This window comes from Chiloscyllium punctatum, chromosome 37 (assembly GCF_047496795.1).
Source record: "Chiloscyllium punctatum isolate Juve2018m chromosome 37, sChiPun1.3, whole genome shotgun sequence".
NCBI lineage: Eukaryota > Metazoa > Chordata > Chondrichthyes > Orectolobiformes > Hemiscylliidae > Chiloscyllium > Chiloscyllium punctatum.
The window spans coordinates 30650459-30663554 of record NC_092775.1 but is presented as its reverse complement, the minus strand read 5'-3'; the positions used below and the strand labels follow the sequence as shown (position 1 = coordinate 30663554).

The 13096-nt window shown below is 37.8% G+C and overlaps 1 protein-coding gene across 2 annotated transcripts in view; it reads right to left on the bottom strand.

Moving 5' to 3' along the window:
- Positions 1–7218: 7218 nt before the first annotated feature.
- Positions 7219–13096, bottom strand: part of nfatc2a (nuclear factor of activated T cells 2a) — a 146675-nt gene continuing 140797 nt past the window's right edge. For both annotated transcript variants that reach the window (XM_072556530.1, XM_072556531.1), the window contains one exon: positions 7219–12990. In XM_072556530.1, coding sequence (XP_072412631.1) covers positions 12976–12990 — 15 coding nt within the window. In that variant the 3' untranslated portion in view covers positions 7219–12975. The remainder of the gene's footprint in view (positions 12991–13096) is intronic.

The following is a 13096-nucleotide window of genomic DNA, read 5'->3' as shown; positions in this document are numbered from 1 at the left end:
TTCAGGTTCGCCATGCACAAAAGAGCCCCACAGGGGCTAATGATCATTCCCAGTGTGACCTTTCCGTTGCTGGATGAGGGGTCACCATGAGAAGTCGGTCTGTCCCACCAGATTTACAAAAAGAGGTTGAGCAATGGGAGCATGAAGAGGAGAAGGAGGAAGAAAAGGAAGGGAAAGAAAACATTGATCTGTCTTTTTCTGCCGGGACTGTCCGTGGATACTCTATCAGGTTAATAGCTCCAACACTAATTCCCTACTCACTAACTGTAATGATAGAAGGCAGAAAGAGAGGGAGTTTATCATTTTTTTAAAAAATGGCATTATTGTGATAAATTGTTTATTTAAAAATGGAGTCTTGCTCGATTTTAAAAATGCCACTATTGAACCCAGAATGGACATTTTGGCTGCTTCTGGAACTGTTCAGTAATTACTAGGACAAAAAACAGATTCATCACTTCCTAGAAACTCACATTCCTTGCTTGTATAGACATTCTAGCCAAGCAACCCAGAGGGACCACAGACCAGATATCTATGTCAGCTGGTTGGGAACAAAAGATGCCACTGAGACTCTTTTACACTTTTTTGGAGCTATTTGTTCCATGCTTACCTGCTGCAAAATGCAATAATTTTGAACAGGACATCAAAACATAATTTGTTAACTGAGTGGCCAAGCCAGAAGCACCAATCAATGACTGAAAAGGTAGGTTCACTTGAATCACTTTTAAGTATCCCGTATTTGATTTATTTCCCCAGTGTGTTTGCAACACTATAAAAGTAACCAGCTCCAGGCTGAGCTAACACCTGCTGTTGATCTTACCACTCTCAAAACTCTGATTTCTGGAAAGACTCTTGTATTTCACCTGTGACATGAACCAATGCCAGATTATAACTTATATATCTTCATCTGCAATTCAACTGCATAGAGCTACTATGCAGACACAACTGAAAAATATCTTCATTGGATAGTGACTTACTCATTCTTTAATTCACGTGAACTAATTCTAATATCGTTGATCTTTACATAATTTGGAATTTGTAATTCCATTCCTTTCCTTTCTCTTTTCCTTCTTTCTTGGACAACAGTGTGCGTGAATAAATGCTGAACCATTCCCCATGGTCTTGAATGCATTAATAAACCCTGCTTTGCTTTAACACCAAATACTTGTCTGTGATCACATCTGGAGTACTGTTCGCTGCTTTGGTTTCCTTCTATCAGGAGGGATATTCTTGCCAGAGAGGGAGTGCAAAGGAGGTTAATCAGCCTTGTTCTCTGGACTGCAAGTCAGCCTTATGAAGAGAGGTTAGGGCAAACTGGGCCTGTATTCTCTGGTATATTATTGAAGGAGAGGTGATTTCACTAAAACTTATGAAATACTTAAAAGGAATTGAAAGAGTAGATGCAGGTGAAATGTTTCCTGTCATGGGGAACCAGGGAGCACAATCTAAAAGTAAGGCTGATGCCACTTAAGTCCTAGATGAGATTTTGTTTCTACTCTGATGGTCTGTATCAAAGATTTGAGTGTGGGGATTAAATGTCCAATTTTCGCAGATGACACAAAACTAGTTAGAAGTGTGAGAAGTGAGGAGAATGCAAAGTCATATTGAGGAGATTTGATGAGGTTAAACGAGTGGGTAAAAATTTGGTAGATGACATACAATATGGTGGGGTTGGGGTTTAGAGGTGGGGTGTAAGTGTGGTATGTCTGGAACCAAGGAACATTGTTTCAGGATAAGGGGAAAATTATTTTAGGTTGAGATGAAACAATTTGCTCATGCAGAGGATGATGAATCTTTGGAATTCCCTGCCCCATAGGGCTGTCGAGGATCAGCCACTGAGGACCAAGACTGAGAGTGATAGATTTCAACATATTAAAAATATCAAGGGACACAGGCTAGGTCAGAAAAATGATGATCAGATCAAGGATTAGACATGATTTAATTGAATAGCAAAGTGGATTTGAAGCACTGAATGGCCTACTCAAGTTCCTATTTCTTATGTTTGTTTTGTCATATTATTGTGTTTTTCAGACACCTTTCAATGACAAAATCCAGCCTTGTGGATGCAACAGCAGAAAACTTGAAACGCACTGCACAAATGGAAAACTATTCCAGTATTGAGTAGCTCACTGGCCATTGAATATTACTGAACTGGTATTGAGGCTCATGTGTGTGTCACTGTATGCTATCTCTGTCAGTCTGTGGTGGGTGCTGGGTGTTTCAAGAGTATAGCTTAGGGTGATACTAAAACTACATGTGGCTCTTGACCTGTGGGATATGGACAGGCACTGGAGCAACAAGATCCCACGAGGAGCGGATGCCTCTGAGTCAGGAATTTGAATTTGGGAAAGTATTTTGGCCAATTGCTATTTACTCCGGTCCTTGTATTCTTAACTATTTTGCTGTCACAATGGTTTAATTTCAAAGCAAATGTAAAATGAACATTTCTTTGCTCAATATAATTTAGAAGTCAGCACCCTCTAATAATCTAACAACTGTAATTCTGTAATAAACTGGCTCTACACTATTATTGTAGCAATGCTAAATTAAAGGTTACAACCAAATTGATGACTCTGACAGTACAGTTCAGCTTCGTCACTAGCCCATGTGCTCATGTACATTTAATGATGTTTAGCAGTTTCTCTCATTCATGCTACAGACATTGAACAGATACATGTGAACAAAAACCATCAGTAAACAAAGATCAGTCTGAGCTAAAATCATCATTGTGAGAGGCACTGAAATTCAGATCTATATCTGGAGTTTGCATATTCTCCCTGAGTCTGCATGGGTTTACTCCGGGTGCTTCGGTTTCATCCAAAAATGTGCAGGTCAGGTGAATTGGCCATGCTAAATTGCCTGTAATGTTAGGTGCATCAGTCAAAGGGAATTGGGTCTGGGTAGGTTACTCTTCGGAGGGTCGGTGTGGACTGGTTGGGCCGAAGGGCCTGTTTCCACACTGTAGGGAATCTAATCTAATCTAATCTCTTGATTGAATAAAATGTTTCTGAATGTTGGGAGGTGGGAGATTGGCTGGTTGGCTGGTATGAGATGATTAAACTTGTTTATATGGTGCAGAGACAAGTTGGTGGGTATTTGGAGGGGCATATGGTTGTGCAGTGGGCTGGGAGCTTGATGTGGGGATGCACTTGACATGGGCATTTTAAGGGTTTGGTTGGACAATTTGACAACAAATTACTTGAATAATACATCATGCAACACAAGTAACGGCATAAAATAAAACAAACACTGGATGCTGAACATCTGAAACAAGAACAAAGTACTGGAGAAACTCAGCAGGTCTGGAATTATCTGTGGGGGAAAGAAACAGAGTTTGTGTGTTGTGGCGCAACGGTAGCACGTCTGACTCCAGATCAGAAGGTTGCATGTTCAAATTATGTCAGGCTCACTGCAGCGCCATTTCTTTGGGTGGCACAGTGGCTAGCACTGCTGCCTCACAGCACCAGGGTTCCAGGTTCAATTCCAACCTCAGGCGACTGTCTGTGTAGAGTTTGCACATTCTCCCCCTGACTGCGTGGGTTTCCTCTGGGTTCTCCGGTCTCCTCCCACAGTCCAAAGATGTGCAGGTCAGGTGAATTGGCCATGTGTTTGGTGCATTAGTCAGAGGATGATGGGTCTGGGTGGGTTACTCTTCGGAGGGTTGGTGTGGCCTGGTTGGGCTGATGGGCCTGTTTCCACACTGTAGGGAATCTAATCTATAAACTCATCGGGCACCAGAGATGACCCTGACAAAAGGCATGAGGAAATTTCTTCAGAAGCCTTGCTGAAACCAAAGGGAAGCCATCAACGAGGCTCTCTACAATGTGTTCAAGGGAGAACATGGACAGGGTTACCCAGGAGACTGACTTTGTCAAGTCAGGACTATCCTCTCCCCAGAAGGTCAAAACAAATCATGTTCACAGAGAGCAGATAAATTTCCCAGCTCAACAAAAGACACAAAGGAGGAAACTATTGTACTGGGGGATGTAATAGAGTCAGTCCCGAAGACACCAATGGATCCACTGCGGAGTACTTCAATGATCATGTCTGCTGAATGTGACACACTTAGAGTGCTTGGAAATGGCTCTCAACCACCCCTCATCACATAACTGATATCATGGCCACTTTAAACACAAGCCAGATTGGGAGATCCAGCCAAATGATATCCATGATATCACAACAAAGAGTTAATCCCACCATGAGCAGGGATGGCATTCCATTATGGTACAGTTCCCAGAGATAAAGAAATGGACAATGGTCACTTGAGAAGCAAATACACACTTGGCCCAAACCCTATCTGTCCACCAGGAGGGCTGCAGACATCATCGGCAATTTATAGATTTGGTGGGCAGGGGAGTGGGACACATGTTAATATATAGAAACATAGACAAATCGGGACACAAATTAATATTGGAAGAAGAAAACTGAACAATCAGGAACAAAGTGAATATTTAGGGGAGGTGTCATATAACAGAAGCAGCTATCAATAGGATAGCTAATGTCATCACTAGCAGGCCACATGATATTTAGCATATAGAAGTCCTTAGTGTAAGATAGTCATGTAGGGATCACTTTCTGAAGCATATGTATTGTATGTATGAATATATTGGATATAGTTCAATAAAAGGCCTTTGAATAGCTAGTGCAGGACAACTACTTCATTGTATTCTAGGTTTCTGAATCATTCCATTGGACTTCTTGACTGTTTTCTGAACCTTCTCCTAATATCTTAACAACCTATAGATATCCAAATCCCTTATTATTCCCACTTTTGAGAAAATGTTTTAGCCTTTTTATGTCCAAAGTAGATGGCCTTACATTTACCTTCACTGAAATTAATGTGTCATATTTTTCCCCACTTAATTTATTACATTTGTCTGCAATTCTATGTTTCCAGTCACACAATGCCATCGACTTTTTGGAACTGTAAATAGGGTCACTTAGAATTAAAACAAATGGTATGTTTACTAAGCTTCAGATTGTTAAATTTAATTAATGTATGGTACAACTTGCAAACGTGGTTTGGTTAATAATAAACTAATGCTTTAAATTTAATAGCAACAAATCAATTGAGCTGGAACTGTGATAAACCTTTCCTCCAGCCAAGAGGAAAAGGGAAGCGTACACTAGCCAAGAGGAAAAGGGAAGCTTACATAAGGTCCAGGCAGCTAAGAACAGATTGGACCTTGGAGGAATATTGGGAGAATAGGACCAATCTTAAACAAGGTATCAAGCGGGCTAAAAGGGGTCATGAAATAACTTAGCGAGCAGAATTAAAGCGAATCCCAAGGCCTTTTATTCTTATATAAGAAGCAAGAGGGTAACCAGAGAAAGGGTTGGTCCACTAAAGAATAAGGAAGGAAGGTTGTGTGTCGAACCTGAGAAAATGGGTGACATTCTCAATGATTACTTTGCATCAGTGTTCACTGAGAAACAGGAGGTGATGAATGGTAATATTAGAGATAGAAGTTTGTATGCTCTGGATCACATTGCCATAAGGAGGGAAGATGTGTTGGGAAGGCTAAAGGATATTAAGGTAGACAAATCCCCAGAACTGGATGGGATCTATCCCAGTTTGCTGAGGGAGGCAAGAGACGAAATAGCTGGGGCCCTGACAGATATCTTTGTAGCATCCTTAAACACAGGTGAGGTGCTGGAGGATTGGAGGGTTGCTCATGTTGTCCCCCATACAAGAAGGATAGTAGGGTTCATTCCAGGAAACTACAGACCAGTGAGCCTGACATCAGTGGTGGGAAATTTGCTGGAGGTGGGACTGTGGGATAAAATCTACTTAAATTTAGAAAAGAATGGGCTTATCAGGGTTAGGCAACATAACTTTGTGCAGGGTAGATTGTGCCTTACCAACTTAATAGAGTTCTTTGAGGAAATGACCAAGTTGATAGATGAAGGAAGGGCTATAACGTCATATACATTAACTTTAGTAAGGTATTTGATAAGGTTCCCCATGGTAAACTAATGGAGAAAGAGAAGTCACATGGTGTGCAGGGTGTTCTAGCTAGGTTGATAAAGAACTGGTTGAGCAACATGAGACAGACAGTAGTAGTTGAAGGGAGTTTCTCAAAATGGAGAAAGGTTCCACAGGGATTAGTGCTGGGGCCGCTGGTGTTTGTAATATACATTAATGATCTGGAAGAGGGCATTGGTGGTCTGATCAGTAAGTTTGCAGATGACACGAAGATTGGTGGAGCAGCAGAAAGCATAGGGGACTGTCAAAGAATATTAGAGAATATAGACAGACTGGAGGATTGGGTGGAGAAGTGACAGATGGAGTTCAATCCAGGCAAATGTGAGGTGATGCATTTTGGGAAGTCTAATTCTGGAGCTAACTATACTGTAAGCAGAAAATCTTGGGAAAAGTTGATGAGCAGAGAGATCTGGGAGTTCAGGTCAATTGTACCTTGAAGGTGGCTGCACAGGTGGATAGAATGGTCAAGAAGGCATATTGTATGCTTGCCTTCATTGGACAGGGTATTGAGTATAAGAGCTGGCAAGTCATGTTAAAATTGTAAAAGACTAGTTTGGCCGCATTTAGAATACTGTGTACAGTTCTGGTCGCCCATTACCAAAACGATGTGGATACTTTGGAGAGGGTGCAGAGAAGGTTTACGAGGATATTACCTGATATGGAAGGTGCCAGCTATGAAGAGATTTGAGTAGGTTAGGACTGTTTTCATTCGAGATAAGGAGACTGAGGGGGGACCTGGTTGAAGTCTACAAAATCATCAAGGGTATAGACAGGGAGGATAGAGATAAGCTTTTTCCTAGGGTGAGGGATTCAATTACGAGAGATCACGCATCCAAGATAAGAGGTGAAAAGTTTAAGGGGGATATACGTGGCAAGTACTTTACACAGAGGGTGGTAGGTGCCTGGAAAGTATTGCGAGCAGAGGTAGTTGAGGCAGGCATGGTAGATTCATTTAAGGTGCGTCTGGACAGATGCATGAGCAGGTGGGGAGCAGAGGGATATAGATGCTTAGGAATTGGGCGATAGGTTTAGACAGTGGATTTGGATCAGCTCAGGCTTGGAGGTCTGAAGGGCCTGTTCCTGGGCTGTAAATTTTCTTTGTTCTTTGTTCTAAAAAGCTACTCCATTATATTAATAATTTCTCATGTCAGTAAGTCATCCTTATCAAAAACAAAAATAACAATTTAGACAAAAACTCAAGCTTTTTTTTCTTTTTTATTGTTAAATTGCACAGATTTAAGCAAGAACAATGCAAAATTTTATTATGATTAGCATCTGAGTAAAAACGTTTATGATTCATTACATTGCTTAAAGGATAAATGTCAATATTAATCATATTTTTAACCCCTTCTGTGACAGTTCTTGGTTTTTGAAAACATGGTAAATATATTTCTTTACATTGAATAAATGTTAAATACTTACATATATATCAATAGCATTTGAAAGCATATTTAACTATAATGTGTTAGTACAAATTCTGTTAAGATCTGATACCGAAGGGGTTGAAGAGGCTGGCAAACAAGGCAAATAGTACCAACAATGGTACACGATGTGGCAAGAATAAAATAATGCAAAATTTCTATATTTTTAAAACAAAGGTAAAAGTAACATGCTTTTAAGAAACAAGGATAGGTACTGAGAACTTTTTTGATAACAAAGGTAAGCAGCAGAAATCTTTACATTACAAAAAAAATAGTGCTGTCATTAGAGAAGTTCTACATTCAGAAGGAATATATTGCTCTTAATCAATGGCACTTATAACCTCATTACATTTAACAGTGCAAATCATCACTTTATCACATTCTTTCTGCTATCACACATAGACCATGATCCCTCATGAGTCAGCTTTCTGCAGTTGACCATTGCTAAGAAGCTTGTTGGCTCAATACATGCTTTGCTTAGTAGCTGCTTAGCAAAAGAGAAGATTTCTCGATTGAGAAATTCAATATTTCATTTTACAGAAGTCTGTGGAAAACATGCTCTTATCTTGGCAAGCGGTTCTTCTGTGAAGCTTTTCGGTACAATGACAGGAAGGCATTGCAGTAAAACATTCAGACAGCTGAGGAAAGATGATGTTTCCTTGTGAACAAACGTGGCTATAATCCAAAATAAACTAATATAAAATATCTTTGCTCATCAATATGCAGATATTGCAAAGTTGCAAAACTACTGATATTTAGGAATGGGTAGAATGGTGGTAGGGGGAAGCTGTGGGAGAGGGATCTTGTGCATCTCTTAGAATGCCTTTGACAGAACTGAACTGTCTCTGCAAACAATAGTAATATGAATATAGTTGAAGCTGACCATGCTCTAATGCAATAAACAATCATTTATACACAAATTACATTATGCTGACTCTTCCAAACATTTCCATTTTAACCCTAATGATCAACTTTTGTTACATGCATTTATACTTTTATAACAAAATAAGTCCATAAACAAGACTTGAGCTGCAATTTGCATATTGAACAAAAATAAATTCAACAGTATAAAATATTCAAATAAAAGCAATACTGTTACACAATTTGTCCAGGGCCTTACTCAAGGAATCATGAAATTAAATCAAGCAAGTAAATTTATTTAAACATCAACCAGTCATTACACCAAATGAATGTACATAACTTTTTCTTAGGATTTAGCTTTAAGTACCTGTATTGTAATTTCAAATAAATGGGTTGTCTGGTTTCATCTGCTTTTTTGCTTTATGACATTTATTTAATATTATTATGAATGTGCTTCATACAATAGAAAAGGAGAATTGATTATGAAATGGTATTCTCTGAACAATGACTAATCAGAATGGGTGTTGAACTAATCAAAATTATATCTTGTTGTATTTCTAAGTAATAAAAATTTCAATATATCACCTAGGACACAAGGATTATTTTATTGGATTTGGGAAAGGATTTATTGCTTCTTATTTTTTTTATTATAACGTCGAATCAGAGATTGGAAACCAATTGTGGATGACAATGTTCAAATGCAAAAGCTGGGAGATTTGTTCTCTCCATCATTGATAATTCATAGACAAGAGGAAATAATGTTAAAAAAGATTCCTTTAGTTATATTTGTGGTATGAACAAATCATTTTCTGATTGCATCTAAACTAAGTGTGACTTTTTTGGAGGAGAAAGAAAAAAAAAGTATTGTGCATAAAATGTAAGTTTAGAAAATGCCACTCCTATCATTAATATTCCAACATGGTTAAAGACTTCTTCATATTCTGTTCCCTACTTTACAAGCTATTTACATTAATTGGTAATATTCATAGCTGAGCACAAAACATATGAAATGCCATCTAATGAAGCATTGACGCTCTTTATAATCAGTTATTATGGAATGCAAATACTGTAAGAGGCACTTTGAATTGAAGGAAGTTAATATAAACATAATATAAAACTAAAATAAAGTCATTCATATGAATGCCACATTTGGACTTTCACAATTCTACATTCAACACATCAATAAAACATTTTGAAGTCATATAATATCACTTAAGTGTTGAGGCTAAAGATTAATGTATTTATCTATAAAGCAAAACAGACTATTTAAGAAAGAAAGCTGATTAATCTCTAATGAGGCACCAATTTACAAACCAGTCCTAGGTGTTGGGGGCTTTTCATTACAATTGAACCAACAGATAAACCAAAGTGCTTTAAAAAAGATCTTTTATCGTTTAGCAAAATGAAAATGAACAATTCTTTCTCTGGAAGAGTGTGAAACATTAGCGATTATGGTGCTCAGGTGCTATTGTCATTTCACAATATCACAAGGATGATTTTGTAGTGCCATTAGATTGAAAATGTCATCCAACAACATGGCAGTTAGAAGTAACAAATTAGTCGGTATAACATTTAAGCTCAATTCTACTTTGCTTTTATCTTTACCAATCACTGGAATTATATTGAAAATAAGTAATCTCTCATCATTCAAGAAACACAAGGATAATTTCAGTCAGTTAAGTTCAGGGGAGGGTTTTAATACAAGTGAACTGTTTCATCAGATTTGGAAGGTCAGTTTTGTTTTTTATAGTCAGTGGCATCACTATGGCATCAATGCTGTGTGATATCAAAAATTCACAGAGACCAACGTGCCACCAAAAATATTTAAATTAGTGGAAACATTTCAGAGTTGTGATTAAAAATTAACCCAAGATCCTAAATATTAGGCAAAAAATTTGCCAGCTTTTCTAATTGAGGAAGAAATTAAGATTGTCACTGAATTTATCATCCTGCAGTTAGTACCAATGATAACAGTGATAAGGATCAGTTGTAAAATTATTTACAAAGGATCAGTAATGGGATTAGGGTTAAGGTTAGGGTTGCAGGTGACAGTAAGTTTTCTGAGAAAATCAACAGCATTTAAAGGACTAGAGTATTTCAAAGTCTGTGTAGTTCAATTAGTTGGGTCATCAAACTGATTAATTCAAAAGAATTCAACTAGAGTTGGTGACACTTGGAAAAAGCCAAGAATCATGTCATTGGTATCATGAAAAGAATTACATTACATTTTAAAATAATAAATGATAAATTAATATTTAAGCTGTGATGCATAGGATATGTACAAGGATTGTATCACAGCTTTCAACAAGGATGATTAAAGCCTCCAAAATACAGACCATGAAATTGGAAATTGTTGCCTGGGCAGTAGAGAAGTTTGTACTCTGAACTCAATAACTTTAAAAAATAAACACATAACATATACATCAGATATGTTAAACACATCGTCGATATGATCCTGACTCATTTGAAAATCTAAATTATAACTTCACTCTCAGATTTAAAAAAATAAGTAGATTCAATTGTTATAACAAACAGCTAACATGAAATATTTCTTGAAAAAGCAATATGTTTTTTTATTTACATATGTGTGGTTGAATTACCATTTTCAATCATGGGAAATCTATTTAGTATCCAAAAATGATTTATTTCATAAAAGAGTTATGCATTAACAAGTTAAACCTGCAATGACTAATGATATTGGTAAAATAAATCAACAAATATTTAATGGATCAGCATAACTATTAATTTGTGGTAGATTCAACAGATGTCTCACAGTAACCTTGTGAGATTGGTAATTGTGACTTCATGCCATAGTAAGATCACCATTATACTGCAATAAGGCAGAAAAAAAAGTCATGAACTTCCAACACAGTTCATCGATGCTAATTGTGCTATATGAATCATTGCCGCTCTCCAAGTTACAGAATAATACACTGTTTTTAATGGAAGATTATTCACCAATTGCTGCTCAACCAAAGGCAACAACTTGTTATAGCTCCTTTAATTTTCTGTATACTGCACACGAAACAAAGTTTCCAAATTTACTAGAATATACCAGCACTCCAAAGGTTTAAATAATGAGGAACGATTATACAAAGTAGGCCTCTATTCCCTGGAATTCAGAAGGATAATGTATTAAGTTTTTCAAGGTAGGATAGACAAGAGGGATAGGGTAGATAAGATGGATACAATTTACACTGGTTGAGAAGTCTTATACTGGGTAAGCAGGGTTGAAGGACTTGAATCAAACATTTCAGAAGTTAAATTCAGAATCAGTTCTACACAGGAAGGCTAATTCGGAAGTTTGGAAAATTCTTCCAGTCAGTGCTCTCAGTTGTTAATTTTAAATCTGAGATTAATTGATCGTTGTTAAACATATTGAAGGAACAGGAATAAAGGCAGGTGAATGGAATTACATCACAGATAACCATGATCTTATTGAATGGCAGAACAGGCCCAAGGTGTCAAGATTCCTGATAAAGGGCTCCGGCCCGGAACGTCAATTTTCCTGCTCCTCGGATACTGCCTGACCTGCTGTGCTTTTCCAGCAACACATTCTCGACTCTGATCTCCAGTATTTGCAGACCACACTGTCTCCAAGGTGTCAATGGCTTAATCCCATTCCTAATTTTTGGTTAAAGCAGTATGGTAGAGTTCTCACCAATATAATATGGAATCAATATATAAATAAGTATAGGAACAAACTATTGCAGATTCTGAAATCCATACTGAAAACAACAAATGCTGGAGATCACAGTGGTCAGGTAGCTTCCATGGAGAGCAAGCTAAAATTTTGAGTGTGCATGACTCTTCATCAGACCTGAAGTGAGATGAATAGAGACAGCATTTACGGTATAGTTCAGGAGGGTGGTGGTGGAATAGTGAGTGTTGGGTGCTAGTGGAGAAAGGCAATCGGAATGTGAGAATGGCAAAACAATTGTGCGTCTCCCGCCAGACTTGAACATTGTCGGTGCTGTGGTTAGATATCAACATGGCATTGTCGAGAGTGGAGTACTGGAAAAGCACAGCATGTCATAAGCTTATGCCAGAACGTTGATTCTCCTGTTCCTCGGATGCTGCCTGACCTGCTGTGCTTTTCCAGCGCCACACTTTTCGACTCTGATCTCCAGCTACTGCAGTCCTCACTTTCTCCTAGTTATATCCACATAGCATATGTCCACATTCTTATAGTTATCCACCTTATTCATACCATTTCATTTTTATCCCAAATTGTGCTTGGATCTATCTATGAAAATAGTTGTAAAATAAAACATTTCTGAGACCCTTTTCTTGAAAATAAAGGAGTTGCAAGGAAGAAATATTTTTCTTTAGAAAGCTAAAACATCCAACGATGGGCAGTCGTTCAGTCCATTTTAAAAATTTGAGTGGAAATGGGTGTGATCCAATCAACTAAAAGTTAACAAGAGTAAACTAAAAGTACAGCTTTTGGACCAAATAAGGACTCTGAATGAATGGAAATAATGAGAAAAATTTGCTAAGCTGAAGTTCCCATGATGATTAGTCAGAGTAGTCAACTCCTTGCCAGGATATTGTTCTGTGCAGCTGAGTATGAACCCTTCAACTGACCCATTAGTAAACACAGGGCATCACTGGAGGTGGAGAGAATTTCCAAGAGTATTAGGAAACATTCATTGTCAATTTGTTGGGTCTATGACTGGCTTGTTGCTGTGAGTCCAGAAAGATCTTTCCTTATAATTTCATTAACTGTAATGAAAGAGAGAAAACAAACCACATTAAAATGCTTGTATCTGTGATAGAATTGAAATTAAATATCAAATTCATTTGTTAATAAGCATTAATAAGTACATTT